This window comes from Pelobates fuscus, chromosome 2, assembly GCF_036172605.1.
Source record: "Pelobates fuscus isolate aPelFus1 chromosome 2, aPelFus1.pri, whole genome shotgun sequence".
In the NCBI taxonomy this organism is placed as follows: domain Eukaryota; kingdom Metazoa; phylum Chordata; class Amphibia; order Anura; family Pelobatidae; genus Pelobates; species Pelobates fuscus.
The window spans coordinates 276,923,943-276,946,155 of NC_086318.1; the positions used below are offsets into that span (position 1 = coordinate 276,923,943).

The 22,213-nt window shown below is 45.7% G+C and overlaps 1 protein-coding gene across 3 annotated transcripts in view; it reads left to right on the forward strand.

The window, feature by feature from the left end:
* TRIM67 (tripartite motif containing 67) overlaps positions 1-22,213 on the forward strand; it is a 1,164,837-nt gene that overhangs the window by 1,095,100 nt on the left and 47,524 nt on the right. For all 3 annotated transcript variants that reach the window (XM_063443396.1, XM_063443397.1, XM_063443399.1), the window contains exon 9: positions 7,013-7,175. In XM_063443396.1, the coding sequence (XP_063299466.1) occupies positions 7,013-7,175 (163 nt within the window). The remainder of the gene's footprint in view (positions 1-7,012; positions 7,176-22,213) is intronic.

Genomic DNA, 22,213 nt, shown 5'->3' on the forward strand with positions numbered 1-22,213 from the left:
GGGTCGTACCCGTGGTCAAGCCCCAGTTCAGTGGCGTCTTGTACGGCAGCGGTGCTTGTTTCTGCTCTTTCTACTGTTAACGGTTCCCCACCTCCCCCATAAACCACCCCCCCATCCCCCACCCCCATCCAACCACCCCAGCGCATACTGTGTCGCAATTTCACAGACCAACCACCCTCTAGCGACCTGTTTATAGTACTAGGGCAGCATTACACCCCACTTAAAGAGTAGAGCCCGAGGGGCCAATCTGTTCCATTGAGCCCCCTGGGTGTCAAGGCCTTGTCCTCCCTCTCCCCACCCAAAGCCCCAGGGAGGGAGCTCATCTCATGCTATTCGTACTGTCCCGGCAAGGGGTAAAGGGCGGGAGCAGGGGACAGGGAAGGGGGGAAGCGTCTCTCTCTTTGTTGTATTGTCCTCCGCCTGTCTCGCGGCGGGGTGGGGAGAGGAGGGGGGAAGAGGGAAGGGAAGAGCAAGGGCCACTTGGAAGGCCGCTGACCGCCACCCAACCTAGCCTCTACAACCACAGTACCTTCGTGGAAGTCCACACACCTCAGCTGGTAGTCCCATTACTCCTCCGCATCAGTAGGGCCTCCCAGCATCCTTGTGGGGGGCTCCCTCACCCGCGGTTGTTCCGGCTATTGGCTCTGGTCACCTTGTCTTCCTCTTGGTGCCAGCGGTGTCTCCAGGAGCCAATTACGGGTGCGTATGTGTGGAATGCGGAGGGTCCTCAGCGAATATGCAGCCATGGATTACCGTGCTTGATCTGCAAGCTAAAAGGGAACCCCCAGCGATAGGGCACATTCTTCTCCCGAAGGGCAGCAGTAATGGGCCGGAGCGCTTTTCTGGCATCCAGCGTCTTGACAGATCCTGGAACAGTGCCACCTCCACGCCTTGGAACACGATCTTATCAGTTCCTCTAGTGGCGGTCATCAGTGCTTCCTTCAGGCTATAGGCGTATAGGCAACACAGGACGTCCCTGGGTTTCCCATCCTGGCGTGGAGACCCAGGGCTCTGTGAATCCTATCAAATTGGATGCCCACTGGGCATTCACGGCCCAGAATATGTTGGAAGAGGGCCCGGGCCGTGTCTTGCAGTTGTGCAGCGTCCGGCTCCGGTAGTCCACGGATCCGGATATTCTGACGGCGACTGCAGTTCTCCAGGTCCTCTACCTGTCGCCGCAGTGTCAGGAGGAGGTTCCCCTGCCTTGTGGCAGCTATCTCTGCGGCCCTGTGTTGGGAGCGGCTCGCCTGTTCTTCGGTCTCCAGGGCGTCAACTCTCACTTCCACAGCAGACAAGGCCGTGGGTATTGCAGAGATCTCCTCCCATACAGCCGCTCAGAATTCCTGCAGCAATCCACTGGAGTCCACCTTCGTGTGCATGCGTGCAGAGATCCGGGTGAGTTCTTGTTGGATCAGACTCAGCACATCTCTCCGGTCTCCCTCCTCAGATGAAACTCCTACGCTTTCGGCCCCTGGGGAGGCCGGCGCCATTTTAGCTACTGGCCCAACTCCTCTAAGATCCACCGGCGTGGACACATAATCGTCCATTGTGCCGGTATATTTACGTGGCGAGCCGGTCGAGGGTGTCCCTTGGGTCATAGGCTTCTTGGTCTGTTCGAAGATTTCAACGCTCGTTCGAATGGGACTTAGTCGTTTTCACGGTCCCTACGAGTCCCAATAGCTATAAAGGAGGGGAGGAGACTGGGTGCCATATTAGTTATTCCCCAACTCCTCCACTCTGTCGAATGCAGTCGAAGTGCCGAAGTCGTCGAAGTGCCGAAGTCGTCGACAAACGAACACGTGGCGGCGGCCATTTTAACTTATTTGAACGCGGTCAGCGGTGTGTGCAGCCAAATCTATGGAACTGCTTGCGGCTACCCAAATGCACGAACACCGCTGACCCATACCTTCTTCGACACTGCGGCTGGAGACTAAGTCCTGTTCGAAGATTTCAGCGCTCGTTCGAATGGGACTTAGTCGTTTTCACGGTGTAAAATAGACCGACCGCACAGCCCAAATCCATGGAACTGTATTGGGCATGAAAAGGTGCCTGCGGTCGGTCAAAAGTGACTTATAACTATCTCCCGAACGGCTAAACGGATTCGTATGATTTTTGGGTATGTTTGTATTTGGAATGTGCTGATTAATAATATGTAACTATTGTTATTAATATTGGATGTATGGTTTTAGAGTTATAAATGTTAGGTAAAAAGTATGTTTTAAACTGTACGTATAATTGGGTTACCTCTCAGGCTAAGGGGAGGGAATCTGTGGGATGTAACCATTGTGTGATTGGGTAATGTATAATTGTTTGTGGGTGTCTCTCTTGCATGGGAGAATTGCATAAAAGCAGAGTGTGTGTCATTAAAAGTCAGTCTTGTTCCAGCATTAAGCTTTGGCTCATGTGTGGATTATTTGGCGATACCAGCGATTTATTACTCTGTGGATTACTTGGTGATTTTATTTTATGGGAAGAAGAAGGGAATGCTTGACGGAGTAATGGATTGTACCATCACACCAATCATATGATTGGCTCCCACCACCCCTGCAGGAGGAGTCCCAATAGCTATAAAGGAGGGGAGGAGACTGGGCGCCATATTGGTTATTCCCCAACTCCTCCACTCTGTCTGTGCAGACCACCCTCCCACCGGCCTTCCCCAACTGCCCCAACTTGGTGCATCCACGTGGTGCATCCACGTGACTTCCACTTGACCGTTGTGACGGCAGCACTCAAGCGTAGTCTGGTGCCTCCCGGCAGTAAAGCTTCCTATACATAAAAATTCAAGGACTGACGGATCACTTGCTGCCTAATATATCCACCCATTAACATTGTAATAATAAAATCAATTCACTTCACCTGTAAATGGCTTTATTGATCAGTTTATATGAGTTTACTTTAGCTTAACCCCTTAAGGACACATGACATGTGTGACATGCCATGATTCCCTTTTATTCCAGAAGTTTGGTCCTTAAGGGGTTAAACTAATTATCTCCCAGGCACTAGAGGCACATATTACATAAAACAGCCCAAAATACACATAATATTGCTAGGAACCCCCACAGGTATTATATACCCGGATAGTCTGGATCTGAGCACCCACGTAGTCCAAACAACGCTCAAATCCATGAATTCTAACCGAATCGCCACCGGGCGATCGGCACGTGCTCCCATGCCCAAAATAGTTCCAGGATGTTTGGTGCTTTTGCCGGTTAACTTTCGGGAGTTTTCAAACGAAAATAAACAAATGTTCCCCCTGACTCATAGTTAGTGAATGTTAACATCATTCATGCGAACCTTTCCACCGCACAGCGCTCTCCTGGCTTGTCAGGAACAGAAGCAGGCAGGATTAATGGAAAGACATGGACAAAATCCAGTGAAAATTATCAAATTGCAACTGCAATCGCAATTCTCATGTTCACTAAAATAAAATACAGTTGGAGTCAGGGCTGGACTAGGGATGCAAAGCAGCCCTTTAAAGAAAATCACTCATTGTGCCATGTATTGTGTGTAATATATATATATATATTTGTTTGGAATTTAGGAGGCAGCTAAAAATTTTAGTAGTCAGTCTTTTTTAAACTAACAATGTTTCATTTTGAACAAAAAAAATGCAAACTCACTGACAGACAAGGTAACTGACACACACGCTCACTACAGACAAGCTCACTGATGCACACACGCTCACTACAGAAAAGCTCACTGCCATACACATGCTCACCACAGACAAGCTCACTGACACACATATGCGCACTACACACAAGCACACTGGCACACATGCTCACTACAGACAAGCTCATTAACGCACACATGCTCACTGACACACAAATGCTGGCCACAGGCAAGCTCACTGACATACACACACACTCACTAGCAGGCACACACACACACACACACACTCACTGTCATGGATTGAATCTTGCCTGGCACTGGAAGGTGAAGTTGACTGTGAAGAAATGACCCTTGTATTCTGTATTTCTGCATGTTTCCCTTCTATTTTCTTCATGTTTCCAGTCGGCAGATGAAACTGACGAACAAAGACCACCCCCTGTGCCATTTAACTTCAAAACCGGCATCAACTAAACCCCCTACGTGTGCGGCCAGTGTTCGTACTGCCGAACGCCACGTAGCTGAGAAAACCGCGGCCATCTTTTTTCCTACGAACAAAGGCAGCGGGACTTGGTCGTCGAGTGTCTGGAACTAAAATCGGACACTCGACTTCCCGAACACCGGTCTCAAACCCAACGCTGGAACTATATGTACCGATTAGCTAGAAGAGCGCTATTCGGTACGGTTGTGCATACGAATGAGGGGAACAATCGCTGCTAGGAGCCAGGGGAATCCATTCAGCACTTTTATTAGTTTTTCTCCCTTTTCTAAAGTGACCGGCAAAACCGCCCAAACTTGTGGAACTGTTTTGGGCAGCCCACCCACGGTGAACCAGTCAAAAAGGACTTCCATGGTTTTTGAGAACCCCTGAACCGATCTGGGTGAAATTTGAATATGTTGGTCACCCAAATCGGGGCTATCAGGGGACATATTATTTGTGGGGATACTCCATGTATAAAGATTCCAGATATTGGGGAAAACAGTGATTTTTCTGCCTGGAGATAATCAAGTTATTACTTTATCAGGCTTGATTATCTCCAGGTCTAGGGGAGGGAATTATGTGTTTGTGCTGGGTGTGCTTTATGTTTTTATTGTACGGGATTGGTTACATGTTGTCCCTCCCTGTGGGATGTCCCCTTGCATGGGGACTTGCATAAAAGGCTGTGTGTGTGAATTAAAGCCAGTTCATCTTGTATCCTGATTCTTGACTTCGGCTGTTATTTGGAATTCGTATGCTTTACTAAGGGAATTATCTTGTGAAGCTATTGCTATTGCTATTTCATATGGATTTCGTTTATTGCAACTTCCGAACGGAAAACTATATATACTAGGCTCTGGCGGTTCAGGAGGAAACTACCAAAGGAGGTTTAAATACACTTGGTTTCCTTACATTGGCATTTTGTGGCCTCTTCCTTCCAGCGAGGTCAGCAACTTGCATGTGGAGGCAGAGATTGAATGGGGGGGGGGCGGTGTACATTCGGGAGTCAGGCTTGTGTGTGGGGCGGGGCATGTGGCCAGAACCTCTGTCTCTGTCTCCTCTGGATGCCAGCAGCCTAATTGTGGCTGCACCAGCCCCCAGCTCCTCTCTCTTTAATCCCCTCGGACTGACACAGGCTGACACAGTCTGAGAGGAAAATAACTGACACAGGGAAATTTCCTGGTATCCTGGTGGGCAAGTCTGACCCTAGTTGAAATTCGGTTAGCTTGAGTGAATCTGCAGCACTCACCCGGATGCATTTAGTGTCTGGATTACAATTGGTGCTTTTGCATGTGAATCCTACACACAATATCCATCCAAAGTGTGGATTTTAAACTGAATAGGGACCGAATGCATCAAGTAGGATGTACATTTGCAAATTGTTCTCTTGCTTTAATGCAAGCAAATGATAATTTGAAATAATATTTGTGGCGAAACCGACCTTGCCACGTGTCCTTGGAGGGGGCTGCTTGCCCGCCTCTTGCCTTTGGACTATGGACCCAACTTTATGTGAATGTGTTAACCCAGATAGCTATGCCATGGAGCCCATTCGTGTAGTTAAAGACTTCGGCTCCATGGCAATTGAACTGTGTGAATAGGATCTGAGCGCTATTCGGTAGTTTTGTGCGCTCAGATCCCAGCTATCTGGGGATATGTGACATGTCTGTGTTTTATGTATAAAATGTGACTTTGTGTATTTTATAGTATTTTAATGCTTTGTGCTCACCATGTGCATAATGGAGTCTTGTCTCTGTCCTGGGAGATAATTGAATTACTTCTCAATTATCTCCAGGATAGAAGACTCTGAAACTGGTCTGGGCCAGAAAGCCATGCTGGCAGGGGTTTTTAAAAGATACTTTACTAACTTTTGAACCCCTGGTCTGATTCATGCCATTTTTTTAATATGTTGTTCCCCTGAATGGATTGATTGTGAATATGTAATTTTTATGTGAATGTGATGTATGGTTTTAGAGTTATGAAAGTTGGGTAAAAAGTATGTTTTAACTGTATGTATAATTGGATTACCTCTCAGGCTAAGTTGAGGGAATCTGTGGGATGTAACCATTGTGTGATTGGTGTATTGTAAATCCCTCCCTTGCATGGGAGAATCCTTTATAAGACAGTGTGTGAATAAATCTTGAGTTCCTGTTTTAACCCTCAAAGTGAAGTGTCGTCTCATTCTTGGGGGAGGATTTATTGTATGCTGTTCCAGTTTGACTGCTAGGAGTGTAAACCTATTCGTATGGTTTCCTATTCAACTGTCTACAGCATTCAGAGGCTTGAGAGGATTTATATGCTTCTCAGATTCGGTGATTGTGGTGTCTGCCAGAGTGCTTGGAGTCCTCAGGAAACTCTAGGAGCATCCTTCAACAGAGGTACCCAGTCGGGGTGCCAGGTGATCTGCTGGCAGGAAGCAGTTAAATAATGCTCGCCAATGCAAGGGTTCTTTTTGTGATGGCTGGCCAGCGCCACATTAAAAAAGTAATACATAAATAAATATACAAATACTATGCAATGAGGCAGGTGAGTGCATATCTACTAAATGTTTGGAACTGCTGCTCAGTCACTAGAAATGTCCCATCCCATGGGAATAGTGCCTGTAAAATAATGGGGGTAAATGTACCTTCAGACATAGGCATTGGGTGGGGAATATTAAAAAAAATAATAGGTGACCTGGCCATCCCCCTGCATCTATCCAGAGGCTGTGGCTATTTAATAAAATAAACAGGTAGGATGTGCATTTTGAATTCACCTTGAATCTCATTTGAACCTTGACAGTGTAATATCAAATGGCAGCTCTCCAAAGTCTCTGAGCACATAATTAATATAGTGGTTCTATACTGAATATTTAATATACTGTAATAACAGAAAAGCACATATATGATTTAATGTTCCACGTATCTAAGATCGTTTGTTGAACTTTTACAGAACGGAAGGTGGTGTGTGCAACGGAACTACAGTAGGCATCCTCTTGGATCTTGGAAAAGGTATTCTGATATTTCATATAAATGGGAAGCAGCAGGGTCCCATAGCCTTTGAGAATATTGAAGGTGTATTCATGCCAGCAATAAGCCTCAATAGAAATGTTCAGGTAAGTTGTTGTACGTTCTGAATTCATGCTTCTTTCCAACAGATCTGTCATCTTAGGAAAAATACGTCAGAGGATAATTCTGAAATTTAGATCAAAACTACTGGATGGTACCTGCTGAGTTGTTCAGAAATTACAGACTTTTTTGTTTTTACCTTAGTCTAAATCAAAGCAATTAGGAAAATTGCAACATTTATATGTGAAGTAATTTTTAAAACAAGTAACCTTTTCAAATTTTAATACACTTGTCTCTTTAAAACATTTTTATACTCAGTCAAGTATAAAATGTATAATATGGGAACAGTTGTTGCAGTATTTTAAATAAATTATTCCAAATTACCTGCTAAGAAACAACCATTATGTTAAAAGCATCATAATCGCACTGTAGGAAGATTGTTATGTCTTTAGAACATTGTAGCAGAGTATAGATATAATCCACGATATCTCCGCTGGTAGTCGTAGTCAACCTGTAAATCCAAAGTAGCGTAATAATCACCATCCCATTTCCCAACAAATGGACGACACACAGTTTAAGAGTCAACTGAACTTTTATTGAACCACAGCCAGTTTTATACATATCCCCATGCAAGTGGTTTCTTTAATTACATTCCAGGGGTTTTCCCCTGGTGGACTGTGTGGAAAACTTTGTGCACAATAATATTTCCTATCATCCTTTTCTGTACTGGAGAGATAATTGCGTAAGAGTACACCTTTAATTACATTATCTCTCCGTACAGAAAATCACAAAATATTGGTTAAAAATACATAACCCGCAAAATATGTGTCTGAACTCCACGAAAGAGAATAGCTGTGATCTGAGCGCACAATCTGTTGAATTACCGCTCAGATTAGTTTGTTAGAATAGAAAAGCCATTCGAATGAAGTTCTGGACCGGTCTGCCATGAAGCGCAAGCCCCAAAATAGTTCCAGGCAATTGCAGGCTTTGACTGGTCTTCTTTCAAGAGTTCATACGAATTAACCATTGAAAATACACATTAATATAGTGACTAGTTGTGTGTAGGAAGTTCGTGGGTTTCAATTAGCCGAACACCATTCTATTTTGACGAACGGGTCTATTTGCACGAACGGTATGGAAGTCCAGCGGTGTTCGCGAGGTTAAGTAGCCGATTTTAGTTCCATGCACTCGACGACCAAACACAGCTGGACGTTCGTCCGCAAAGATGGCCGCAGCCACGTGTTCGTTCATACGAACGGCGACCACTCATTAAACCATTAGGGTTTTGCGGTTTTCTCTATGTTGCCAGTTAATAATTGGAGACACACGGCATTTGGCAGTTTATTCATTTTCACGAACAGTACGTCCTGATTCTGAAGTTAACATACGAATGCACATAGACTTTGCAGATGGAAATAACCGAATGAACAAAGTTCTTGCACAATGAAGTGGGTAGTTTTGCCACAAACATTTTGAACATCCTGTATGGGGTGCTCAGGGGTTGGCTACCATGGCAGAGACGTATCCCCCTCCAGCCAAGGGTCCCATACTTTGTGGAAGGATTTGGGTGTTTCATGTTGTTGTGCTGTGTGTTTGTCCATGTCTGCGCTATCTTTTATTTTCCTGGCTATCGCGTTCTGGGTAGGTACAGATAAACACAAAAAGAATTCAGCGCTAGTAATCACAAAATTAGTCAAGGTAGGCAGCAACCCAAATGAAGGAAAACCCCTCGGGTCCTTCGGTGGATAGATACAAAAAGATATGGAAGGGCTGCGCCAAATAAGGGTAGATAGTCCAGTAAAGTATTGCTAGGGTGCCAATAGATGGTCTAGGATACTTGATAGAGTTCCTCTGTGGATGCGTCTAGTGTAGACCGTTCCGTATATGTAAATACAAGAGAGGTAGAGGCGACTAATGGTATAGTATGAAAGTTCAGGGTGTGATAGGTAACAAAATGTAGAGAACTCACATTCAAGAGAGCTATGGCCAGCTCTGGTGTGGATTGCGTACAGCGGTATAATCCCCACTTATGGGATATGTAGGGAGGGGGTCTCCGTCAACACCGTCTGGTAGTCCAGAACTCGGAAAAGAAAGACAGAAAGCGACAAAAGTGCTCTCAATTTTGATGTGGTTCAGTGTGCAGATAAGAAGAGGTAAAAAACTCACATTTGAGGGAGCTATGGCCAGCTCTGGTGTGGATAGCGTACAGCGGTATAATCCCCGCTTATAGGATTTGTAGCGGCGATACGTCCGTCAGCACCGTCTGGTGATCCAAGGCTCCAATATAGAAAAATAAAAAGCAGCAATAGTGCTCTCAATTGTGATAGGTTAAGAGAGTAGTAGAGGAAATAAAATAATACTCAACGCGTTTCACCATAAGTGGCTTCTTCAGAATGGGATAAAAGTAGTAACCTGGCAGGGGTTGTTTAAATAGGGCCATGTTAATTTGAAAATTGCGCCAAAAGTGTGATTGGCCTATCAGAGACAATTTTTAAAAACACTTTTAAAAATTAGGATTCAAAAGTATGGGAGTGAAGTTATAAGGGTGATGAGTCCATTTAAATTATTTAAATGTAAAAACGAGGGTGAGAAAGTTGTTTTTAAAAACAAAACAACAACAACAAAAAAAGGTTGTTTTATAAAGTTCATAAAAAAAAACACAGCAAAGGTTGTTTAATAAAGTTCAGAAAAAAAGGTTGTTTTATAAAGTTCAGGAAAAAAAAAGGAAGGAAAACAAAGGTTGTTTTATAAAGTTCATAAAAAAAATAAGTAAAAAAACATGTCACATCTAAAAAAACATAAGGAGATGGTTTAAAGGTACAGAGATACAGAGATATATGTAAATGGAGTATGCATGGAAAGGGGGTAATATAATCCCAAACATAATGATTTAAATAGGGGTTACATTATACCACAGAGTAATAATATATTACAGATGTTAAATGAAAATAATAGATAAAATAAAATAAAAGTAAAAATACAATTAAATAAAAGATAACACAGAATACAAGATACATAAATGGAAAGGCATAGATGAAACAATTATTAAAAATTATTATTATGAGGGTTGGTTAGGTCCAAACATAAAGAATAAAGGCATGTAGATAAGGGTTGTATATAGGAATTTAAATAAAATTTAAATAAAATTGAACAGGTCAAAATCAACATTTAAACCAGATGGGGTAAGAGTTTTTAGATTAAAAACCCATTCCATCTCAGCTTTACCTAATATATTCTTAGTGTTACCACCTCTCCATGGTATTATGCATTTTTTTATGCCGATGCATTTTAGGTGTCTTATGTCGTTATTATGTGTACAAAAGTGTTTGGAGACTGAGTGATTCAGGTAGCCTTTTTTGATATTTCTACAGTGTTCACTCAGTCTCACTTTAAGACTTCTTGTGGTCATGCCTATATACTGGAGACCACAAGGGCACTCCAGCAAGTAGATGACATTTTTGGTATCGCAACTGATAAAATCTTTAATTTTATAGGTTTTGTTAGTGATATTAGATTTAAAACTGGTGGTTTTGGAAGGGACGGAGGGGTCTGTGTTTTTGCATACAATGCATCTTTTACATTTATAAAAGCCACTGGCATTGGGCATAAAAGAATTAAAAGTAGGTTTGGTTTCTTTTGTAAAATTGGTGGTTAAAATGGATTTGAAGTTTGGGGCACCTCTAAAGACAACATTAGGTTTGTCAGGTATAATATTTTTAAGTATTTCGTCTTCTTTTAAGAGGTGCCAATGTTTTTTGATAATTTTTTTGACATGGCCACTTTTGTTATTAAAATTGAAAATAACAGGAAGGGCATGGGGTTGGTGGTGGGTTGGGTATTGTAAGTTAGGAGGTCTGCTCTATCTTTTTTGGTGATGGTATTTATAGTGGTGTTGAGGCGGGTTGGTGAGTAATTTTTCTCAATAAATTTTTCTTTTAGATAATTTGATTGTTTATTAAAATCTTCTATTTGGGAGCAATTCCTTCTGAGACGAAGGAATTGGCTTTGAGGGGCACTTTCCAACCAAGGTTTGTAATGGCAGCTAGATCTTTCGATAGCTGTGTTAACGCAGACTTTTTTTAAAAATGTTTTGGTGTGGATGGTGTTGTCTGTAATGAAGATGTTGAGGTCTAAAAAATTATTGGATTCCTTGTTTCGTGGGTTAGGGTGATGCCTCTATTGTTGATGTTGAGGTGGTGGATAAAAGAGTTAAAAAGAGCTTCTGTGCCATCCCAGATAAAAAACAAATCGTCTATATATCTAAAATATGTTACAAGGTTCGTACACCAAGCGTGCCTTCCCCATATGGCCGTGGATTCCCAGTCGGCCATAAAGAGGTTGGCATAGCTTGGCGCGAACCTTGTACCCATCGCATTGCCTTGTTTTTGTAGGTAAAAGGAGTTAAAAAACCAAAAATAGTTGTTGGTTAAAATGATATTAATACCTTCTAAAATAAAATCTATTTGGGCTGGGGGAAACAACTTTCTCACCCTCGTTTTTACATTTAAATAATTTAAATGGACTCATCACCCTTATAACTTCACTCCCATACTTTTGAATCCTAATTTTTAAAAGTGTTTTTAAAAATTGTCTCTGATAGGCCAATTACACTTTTGGCGCAATTTTCAAATTAACATGGCCCTATTTAAACAACCCCTGCCAGGTTACTACTTTTATCCCATTCTGAAGAAGCCACTTATGGTGAAACGCGTTGAGTATTATTTTATTTCCTCTACTACTCTCTTAACCTATCACAATTGAGAGCACTATTGCTGCTTTTTATTTTTCTATATTGGAGCCTTGGATCACCAGACGGTGCTGACGGACGTATCGCCGCTACAAATCCTATAAGCGGGGATTATACCGCTGTACGCTATCCACACCAGAGCTGGCCATAGCTCCCTCAAATGTGAGTTTTTTACCTCTTCTTATCTGCACACTGAACCACATCAAAATTGAGAGCACTTTTGTCGCTTTCTGTCTTTCTTTTCCGAGTTCTGGACTACCAGACGGTGTTGACGGAGACCCCCTCCCTACATATCCCATAAGTGGGGATTATACCGCTGTACGCAATCCACACCAGAGCTGGCCATAGCTCTCTTGAATGTGAGTTCTCTACATTTTGTTACCTATCACACCCTGAACTTTCATACTATACCATTAGTCGCCTCTACCTCTCTTGTATTTACATATACGGAACGGTCTACACTAGACGCATCCACAGAGGAACTCTATCAAGTATCCTAGACCATCTATTGGCACCCTAGCAATACTTTACTGGACTATCTACCCTTATTTGGCGCAGCCCTTCCATATCTTTCTGGGTAGGTACGCCTGCGGTTGACCAAACATCCCCGATTGCCCTTCGTGTGATGAGAGTTACTCTAGCGATCAATATGTTTTCGGTCCTTGTATGTGTTTCCAGGGGTTTGGATAATAGGAGGGCCCAGGGATCCAGTGGGCAAGGTTTAGACATAAGTCTAGTGATGGATTTCCAGAAGTGATGGATTTCCAGATGGGTTTCAGTTTTGGGCAGGTCCACCAGCAATGGTAGAACGTCTACACTTCCCCGCGTAGTTTCCAGCATAGCTTCATTGGCAAGCTATGCATGATGGCTAATCTTTGTGGTGTTAAGTACCAGCGAAAAAGCATTTTGTATGCTTGCTCCTTATGGGTCACGCAAATTGTGAGGGAGGAGATTGCCTCCCATATTTCTGACCAGTCTGCAGCACCATCGGAGGGACCCAGGTCTGTTTCCCTAGCCGCAATGTATGGTAAAGTTAATTGTGTTGAGTGTGTCGCAATCATCAGGTAGAGATCTGATATTTGACCTTTCCCGGTTGGGGTTGCCACGCAGTCCCTTTCGAAGCTGGTTAAGGGAGCTTTGCCTGCCTGTTGGATGCTAGGTGATGCAGCGAAGCTGCGGAGCTGCATATAGATATATGCAAATGTAGATAGGGATTCGGAGTCAGGGATAACAGTGTATTCAATTATTCCGAGTCTCGTTTCCGAGTCTCGTTATTTCTCACTTTTCAAATTGGGCGTGTTTGATTGCAAACCACGGTGGATACAGTCTGTTTCAGAGAATAGGGGTCATTGAAGATAGGTATGAGGATAGGTCGAATTTGATTTTTAACTTGTCACGCAGATCGAGGGAGTGAGTGATTGTGAGCACTGTCGGTGGGGGTAGGGGTCGTGATTGCTTTGGAAGCCACATATTTAGGGAGGGGTGGTCCCATCCGAAGATAGTGTTCAATGTCCATCCATCTTTTCTTTGAGGGTGGCAATGCTCTGTATTTGGGCTAGGTGGGCTGCGTATATGTAGTGTAGTAGGTGGGGAGGCCTAGGCCTCCTGATTTTCTGGGGACGTACAGAGTTTCCCGGCGGACCCTGGGCCTGGATCCACCCCATATAAATTTGTTTATAGCAGATTGTAGGGAGGTAAGGTTTGACTTGCGGAACGGGACAGGTAGGGCCTGAAAGACATATAAGATTCAGGGTAGGAGATTCATCTTGATGGAGGCAACACGGCCCATCCACGATATCCCATACGATTACTATGTATTAAGGTCTGTGTACGCTTTTCCCAGCATGGGGGCATAATTTTCCTGGTAGAGGGATGCTACATCGGGGGTAAGTTGTATGCCCAGGTAGGCTATGGCTGAATTACAGATGTACAATGGGAACTTGGATTGCAGATCTGTGAGATCAGTGTCAGGTATGTGGATCGGGAGGAGTTCAGATTTCGCCAAGTTGAGTTTGTACCCTGAGATTGCTTGAGTAGGAGTGTATCAGGTGTAGTAGGTTGTCAATAGAGGATGTCGGGTTAGTTACAGTAAAGAGGACATCATCTGCATATGCGGAGACTTTGAAGGGTTGACCTCTGATGGTGATCCCTTCCACTCCTGGCTGGACTGTATCGCCTCGAGGAGGGTTTCCAGGGAAAGAGCAAATAAAAGAGGGGAGAGTGGGCATCTCTGTCTCATCCCGTTGAAGATGGTGAATCAAGGAGGGGTGTGTAACGGACCACAAGCGCCGAGGACCACAAGCACCGCACTGGACACCACAACCACTGCAGACTCCACAACCGCCGTAGCTTAACTGGAGCCGCGCTGTCTTCCATCCACCCTGGAATCAGCCTCTGTCCTCCAGGACCGTGTGGGGAAGACCTCTCCTCCAGGAGAGCGTATCAGGAACAAGGGCTAAGTGATTCAATCTCAAGGGAGTATACAGACATAGCAATCCCCAGTGTGATATAGCAGTTCCCTCCAATAACGAGACAAGGCTACGTATTGAGGGTCAAGAAGATCTCTGGTTTAATTACACACACTCTGCTTTTATGCAATTCTCCCCTGCAAGGGAGATGCCCACATACAATTATACATTACCCAATCACACAATGGTTACATCCCACAGATTCCCTCCCCTTAGCCTGAGAGGTAACCCAATTATCCGTACAATTTAAACATACTTTTTACCCAACTTTAAAAACTCTAAAACCATACATCCAATATTAATAACAGTTACATATTATTAATCAGCACATTCCAAATACAAACATACACAAAAATCATTCGAATCCGTTCAGCCGTTCGGGAGATAGGTATAAGTCCTTTATGACCGACCGCAAGCACATTTTCATGCCCAAAACAGTTCCATGGATTTGGGCTGTGCGGTCAAATCTTCGAACAGGACTTAGTCTCCAGCCGCGGTGTCGAAGAAGTTAAAATGGCCGCCGCCACGCGTTCGTTTGTCGAATGGCGACCACTTTGACGACTTCGGCACTTCGACAACTTCGGCACTTCGACTGCATTCGAAGTGCCAGTTTAAAAGTTGTAACCCTGCTCCAAAGCATTTAAAGGGCCAGGAACAGCATTCAAAAATCAATTATGCCCAAATGTAATTCCTAAAGGGCAATACATTCCAGGGCCATAGTCGCAGGGCAGGAGGCTAGTGATCAGTCCTCTCCAATGCCCAGTGGCAAAGGGCAGTTTGTCACAGGGTGATATTGGGTAGCTCCCTGTACTAGGTGGTGTCACCTCCAGGAAGAGTATAAATTTGGATGGGAATCCGAAGTGTGTGATAGTGTGGGATAGGAAGGGCCAGAGAAGGCGGTCAAATGCCTTCTCAGAGCTGTAGCGATGTTTCTATGGCGTGAGAACCAAATGAGGTCTAAAGCTCATCTAGTGTTGTCTGCTGCCTGCCTGTTGGTGATAAACCCCACTTGGTCTTGGTGTACCAAGGTCCCAATCAGTGGGTTGATTCTGTTTGCCATGACTTTAGTCATAAGTTGTAAATCCACATTCAGGAGCGAAATTGGGCAAACGTTTCCAAGTTCATCACAGGGGCTTATCAGATTTTGGGAGGAGGCATATGTTAGCCATGACCATGTCTGCTGGGAGTTTGTCCCCGCGGAACATGGTGTAGCATGGCGTGAAAGCATGGCGTTGAATACTGCATGGCGTTGAATACATAGATGTTTTAGTAAATGTGTGCCACAGACCTTATAGTACAAGGCCCCAAAACCATCAGGACCCGGGCTCTTGTTGGGCTTGAATGATCTAAGGGCGACCGTCATTTCTTCTACCGTGACTTCCTCCGCCAGGGCCAGGCTGGATTCTGTGGATAGGGTAGGGAGTTTTAGGGCGTCCAAGAAGTCCGATGTGAGGTGAGGGGTGTTTTGTGAGGTAGGCTGTGATAGGGTGGCGTGGTTATAGAGATCAGTGTAGTTGGCCTGAAAAATGTCCTCTACCCTCTCTGGGAGGTGGCTCGCTTTTCCATCCGATGTACAGACGTGTGAGATCTTTTTCGCTTCAATGCGGCATTTTAGCTGTCAAATGAGCATTGAGTCGGCTTTATTGCCCTTTTCGTAATACTTCTGTTTGAGCCAGATAAGGGCCTTGGCAGTGTCTTCAGATGTAAGGCATTTTAGAAGGTCTCTAGCGGCTGTTAATTGGGTGAAGAGGGAGGGTCGCGGGTCTTGTTTATGCTGGGATTCCAAGCGGTGTATTTCCGCCACGGTGTATTTCTGGCGGTCGCCATGCTAATTAACTTCCCCCAAATCATGGTCTTATGGGCCGCCCAGAGGGTTATAGGGGATGTTGTTGAGGGAGCGTTCAGTTCAAAGTATGCTGCAAGGTCTTTGGATAGTGTTTCCATTATTTCAATGTTGTGTAGTAGCAAGGGGTTAAGTTTCCAGGACCAGGGTCGGGTCAGGTTGGAGATAGTTAGTGTTAAGAAGATGTCAGCATGGTCCAACCAGGTTTTCGAGCCAATGCCTGATGTGGTAACGAGAGAGTTAAGTCTTTGGAGGAAGGGTGTTGTGCTCTCCAGATGTCTAGAAGGTTCCTAGATGATTGAAAGCGTTGGAAAAACGCGTCGCATCTTGAGGGTCGATTTGGCCCCTGCGTGTGGGTTGTACTGTCTAGTGTTGTGGAAAGTACCACGTTGCAGTCTCCCCTTATGATGAGGTGAGTGTTGGGTAGTGTCGTGAGGTGAGTGGAGAATTATTGCCAGAAGATAGGGTCCGGGGAGGTAGGCACGTATAGGGAGCAAAAGGAGGAGTAGCTGTTGCAGTCTATCTTTCCCAAGACTGTCACGTACCTGCCTTGCGGGTAATTGAGGTGAAGTCGGTTAGCGGGCATGAGGTTTTCAAGATGATGGCTACCCCTTTAGATTTAGTGTCAGGCGAGTTGGCTAGAAAACTATGTTTATAGTAGCAGTTGGTGAAGTTTCTGGGTTGTGAAGTGAGTTTCTTGAACCATGAGTATGTCCGCGTGCTGCCTGTGCGCCCACCAGCATGTACCTCTTCCTGGGTGTATTGAGTCCATTGACATTTATTGAGGTGCATTTAATTTGTATTGGCATTGTGGCCGCTAGGTATTGCTTCCGTGTTGGGAGACTGGTGTGTGCAAAGGGGAGAGAAGAAAAAGAAAAAAAAAAAAGAGGGAGGGGGAGGGTCCCAGAGGTCCGGGCCAACCGGGTTAGAGAGGATGGGGGCTACTGGGCTTACAGTCTAGGCCAGTAGAGTGTGGGGTCCGTCGTCTGACCACTCCGCTCTAGGTGCGGCTGGGGATGGTGGTCAGGAGGTGGTCAGTGGGGGAAGAAAGGGAAAGGTCAACATCTGCGGACTGAGTCGCAGTAGGGCGATGTCCTCTATTTGGAGGTCTTGATAATGCATTGTCATTAAGTCTGCCTGTGCCCGTAACCCCTATCCCCCTACCCCGCCACCCCCAATGGCATCTCACCCTTCCCCCCGTACAACAGGCAAAGATGTAAACAGCATGAATTATTAAACAGTTAACTGGGTAATTAAACATAGGGTGGACAAGGGCCCTCACCGCGTAGTATGGCCTGGTGCTTTAAGGATGCTGTTTGGGGCTTGACCGGTGTAACGGACCGTTTCGCTCACAAGGGGATAAAAAACGTTTAGGCGATAATCCCCTTCCAGATAGACAAGCAGCTACTGCAAGCACCAATCTCCCGAACTGGAAACACACGAACACTGGAATAGCTGAACAAGAAAAGCATATGAATAGCTTACACTCCTGGCAGTCAGCATACACTCCAATTCCCCCCAAGAACGAGACGACACTTCGGTTTGAGGGTTAAGCAGAATCTGAGGCTGGCACTCCCAGCCTGGTTTTTATTACAGTTGTTGAGATTACAGGACCGCCCGCAGGGAGGGACAAAACAACCAATAGCATAATGGTTACAACCCCCAGGTTCCCTCCCCTCAGATAACCAGTTAACATAATTATTACAGCCAGGAAAAATACAGTTTTTATACATGTGCTATAACTTTAAAAAAATCCCTCCAGTGGATCAAAAGTTAGGTGGAAGTCCTTTATGACCGACCGCAAGCACAATTTCCTGCCCAAAACAGTTCCATAGATTTGGGCTGTGCGGTCGGTCAATTTCATGCAGAAAAACGACTAAGTCCCATCTTCGAACGGGACTTAGTCTCTGGAGCTGAAAAACGAAGTGTAGGAGAAGGCAAGGGTCAGCGGTGTAGCCGATTTCAGTTCCATGAATTTGGCTACACATACCGCTGACCTCGTTCGAATGAACAAAGATGGCCGCCACCACGTGTTCGTTTGTCGAATGGCGGCCACTTCGACTACTTCGGCACTTCGGCTGCATCCGAAGTGCCAATTTAAAGCTGCAGCACTGTTCCAAATTATTTAAAGGGACAGTCTTATAAAATCCAATCTGCTAAAAGAGTCTTTAACAGGTAATACCTTCCAGGGGCCATAGTCTTAAAGGGTATTGTTACCCAAAGTCTCAATATGGCCCCAGACAGTTCTTAAAGGGCCAGCAGCAGCCCAATATAGATCCATTAGCCCAAATAACCCAGGGGCCATAGTCAGCAGGTAGGAGGCGGGCAAACAGGCTTCTCCAGTGCACAGTGGCGAGGTTGGTTCCGCCACAACCGGTGACTGTGGGGTGTTCACCTGTGCTCCCCCAGGTAGCCTCAGGTACATGTAGTGAGCATTATGGTGGGTCGCGTGGGTAAGGGGTGTATGCCACCCCCCCTAGTGGTACATTGCCAAGGGCAGTGGGAGGCCCCCCAGGTTGAAGACAGCTTAAGTTATTATAATGCAGTGTTAGGTAGTCTGCCCGAGTCTGCAACCCCCACCCGGCCACCCCAATAGGGGCAAGGGGGTCAAGGAAGGAGTGGGCCTGGGCACCCCGCCCGCCCACAACATGTGAAGTTGCGAGCAGCATGGAATATAAGCATTTTAACTGAGTAATCAAACATAGGGTAGACATGGGCCCTCACTATGCGTCATAACCAAGGTGCCGTCGAGCTTAACCAGTGACTATGGGGTGTCCAACTGCGTTTCTCTGAGTAGCCTCATAGTCATGTAATGAGAGTTAATGTGAGTCACAGTGTACAAATTAAAGTTAAGCAAGAGGTCGGCACTAATAGAGGGTGGGAGCCGTGCGGGCCAGGGGTGTATGTTGCCCCACGTAGGGGTGCGGGGCCAGGGGTGGTGGCCCCCCTGGGTACCCCCCAGGTTGGAGTCAGCTTGAGCCATTATAATGCAGTATCAGTAATTCTACCTGCACACCCCCACCCCGCCACCCCCAACAGGGTGCTGAGGAGCCAGGGGAGGAAGGGGCCAGGGCGCCTAACCCGACCCCCCGTACAACATGTAAAGTTGTGAGCAAAAAAGTATAAGACATTTAGCTGAGTAATCAAAACCTAGGGTAGGCAGTGGCTCTCACCATGCAGTGTAGCCTACATGTTTTAAGGTTGTTGTGTCGGGCTTAACCGTAGACTGGGGTGTCCAACTGTGCAGCCTCATTATCAGTTAATAAAGCAATGCCCAGTGAACATATAAAAGTTAAGCAGGAGATTGGCACTGAGAGAGCGGGGGGGGATGGTTGTATGTATAAAGGGTGTATGCTGCCGCCAATTGTGGTACAGTGCTAGGGGAGGCTGGAATTCCCCCTAAGTTCGGGATAGTTTATCAGGGGGGGGGGTCTCCACTGGATCCTGTCCCTCCATCAGTGCTGATGAAGGGTATGAATGGGGTTCTTGGCCGACCAAGGAGAGAGGCTGATCTTTAAGTGGGTTCCCAGTTGCCTATGAGAGCGTATGGGACCATGTAAGCAGTAAGGTTAATAGGGAGTAAGATAGAGGTGGACATGGGGGATATATAGCTAAGGCTATATTCTTGCTCTTATGTCAGTGTCGTGGTCAGCCTCAGTGTCCTGAGCATTGGGGTCAGTTCAGCAATCAGCAATCACTCGCCAGGCTTGTTCCAGTCCAGCAGATGAGTGGGTTCTGTAAGTGAGTGGTGGTGCAGGGAGGTTATCGGGTCATAACAGTTCTTTCATGTGGGTAGGAAGCCCCTGGTGTAGAGTCTCCATCTGGATTTTCATGGGTGTTGCAGGTCGCGTCTGGATGGCCTCTGCCTTCTAGGTAGGGCAGGCAAGTTTGAGTCCTCATGGGAGCTTTGGGGAGCGATGATGGGGCTCCATTTCGATGCGTGTTAAGCCTAACTGGGTCGCAAATTCCTGGGCCTTGGAGATATCGTGGAGGACGTATGTTCGGTCTTCCCTGCGGACCTTTAACTTAAAGGGGTGGCCCGAACTCTCTGCTGGGTGAGGGCTTGTGTTAAGGGTCAGAGCGCCCTATGTTTCTGTAGGGTGCTGGAGGCTAGGTCTTGGAAGAATTGGTCCTGATGCCCTTCTATTTGCAGGGGATGTCTCTTGCAGCCCACATCAGTGCTTCCTTCACATGGAAGTAGCGCATGTGAACTATAACATCACGCGGTTGATTTGCATTTGCTGATGGGGCACAGAGGGCCCTGTGCGCTCTGTCCAGGATCAGATAAAAGGCTGCAGAATGTTTCCTGGAGTGCTGAGTGGAGCATGTCTGCTGTGACGGTTTCTTGTAGCCCCCTAATCCTTATGTTTCTGCGTGATCTATTGGTCAGGTCTTCCTGTGTATCTTCCAGGGCTTGTACCTGCTCTTGCAGGGCCCTGTCCTGGTTGGGGGCAGTTGTGGAGATGTCCTCCATCTTGTCTTCCACTGCTAGGGTGCACTTTGTGAGGTCTACTAGGCCTTCCCTGATGGGGGCCAGGTGTTTGGCCAGTTCATCTGCCATATTGAGGTTGATGTCGCGGAGCAGCTCCTTTCCATCTTGCTTGCATCAGTGTCAGACTCTGAACAGCTCAGATTCTGGAGGCTCACCCGCACGAGGCGGGCCCCCGTCTACGTGGCTGTGGAATATCGGGGTGTCCGATGGGGCAGTTTACAGTGAGTTTAGTCGGCTTTATTTGATATTGTAAGCTGAACTGTCGCCCGGTATTGCAGAGCTCTAGCCAAGTGCTTCCATCCGCTCCGGAAGTCAGGCGCTGCCCCTAGAATGGGAGTTGTCACACTAAAGTGTTACAGTGTATAGTCACTCCTATAGAGGTGACCATTTCCCAACTGCAAAAGTCACCATTAGTAACTGGTTATTACCGATTGACAGCACTGTCAAAGGCTCATAAAAAGTATAATAGTAGCTATTTACAGCTAGTAACTGACTAGTTTCCAGCCCTCTTGGTAATCTTTACTAACTATCGCTATCCATTAATCTTTAAAATGTGTCTCCACTTATATCTGTATATGCAGAGTAAATAATGGTTCAGGCACTCCAGGATAACACAAATATCAGCTTTATTGTGGTAAAAGCAGCAACCGTTTGACCCTACCAGGTCCTTATCAAGCTTTTTAAAGACCCGGAAGCCTGGCCAGAGCACCTGGGTTATTTGGTGAGTGTGAAATCCAGGACGTCTCTTCTACCTACTGTACAGACACAAAATCAAGCCACATTAAATAAGGCCCTATGGCCACCTGCAGCCTGGCCCCTAATTTAGATATATCTAAGGCAGATATTATGGACTTGTTCTAATCATAGCAATGAGGGTTGTGATAGGCTTAAAGCACCCACACACATACAGCACACACAGCACCCACACACACACAGCACCCACACACATACAGCAAACAAACAGCACCCACACACACAGCATCCTCACACATACAGCACCCACACACATACAGCACACAAAAAGCACACACGGCACCTAAACACACAGCACCCACACACATACAGGAAACAAACAGCACCCACACACACACACAGCACCCACACACACACTTACAGCACACACACAAATACAGCACCCTCAAAAAAACACACACAGCAACTTCACACACAGCACACAAAAAGCACCCTTACACACAGCACACAAACTGCACACTCACACACACACAGCACAAAAACAGTACCCTCACAAACACAAACAGCACCCTCACACAGCACACTAACAAGACCCTAACAAGCACACATACATCACACTACCAGTACCCTCACACACAAACAGCACCCTCACACACAGTACATTAACAGCACCCTCACAAGCGCACACACACACCCACAAACATCCTCACCCACATAGCACACTACTAGCACCCTCACACGCACATCACACTAACAGCACCCTCACACAGCACACACAGCAGTGTATGTGTGTGTGTATATATACCCTGAGGGGTCGAAACGTTGAAATAGATGATTTAATG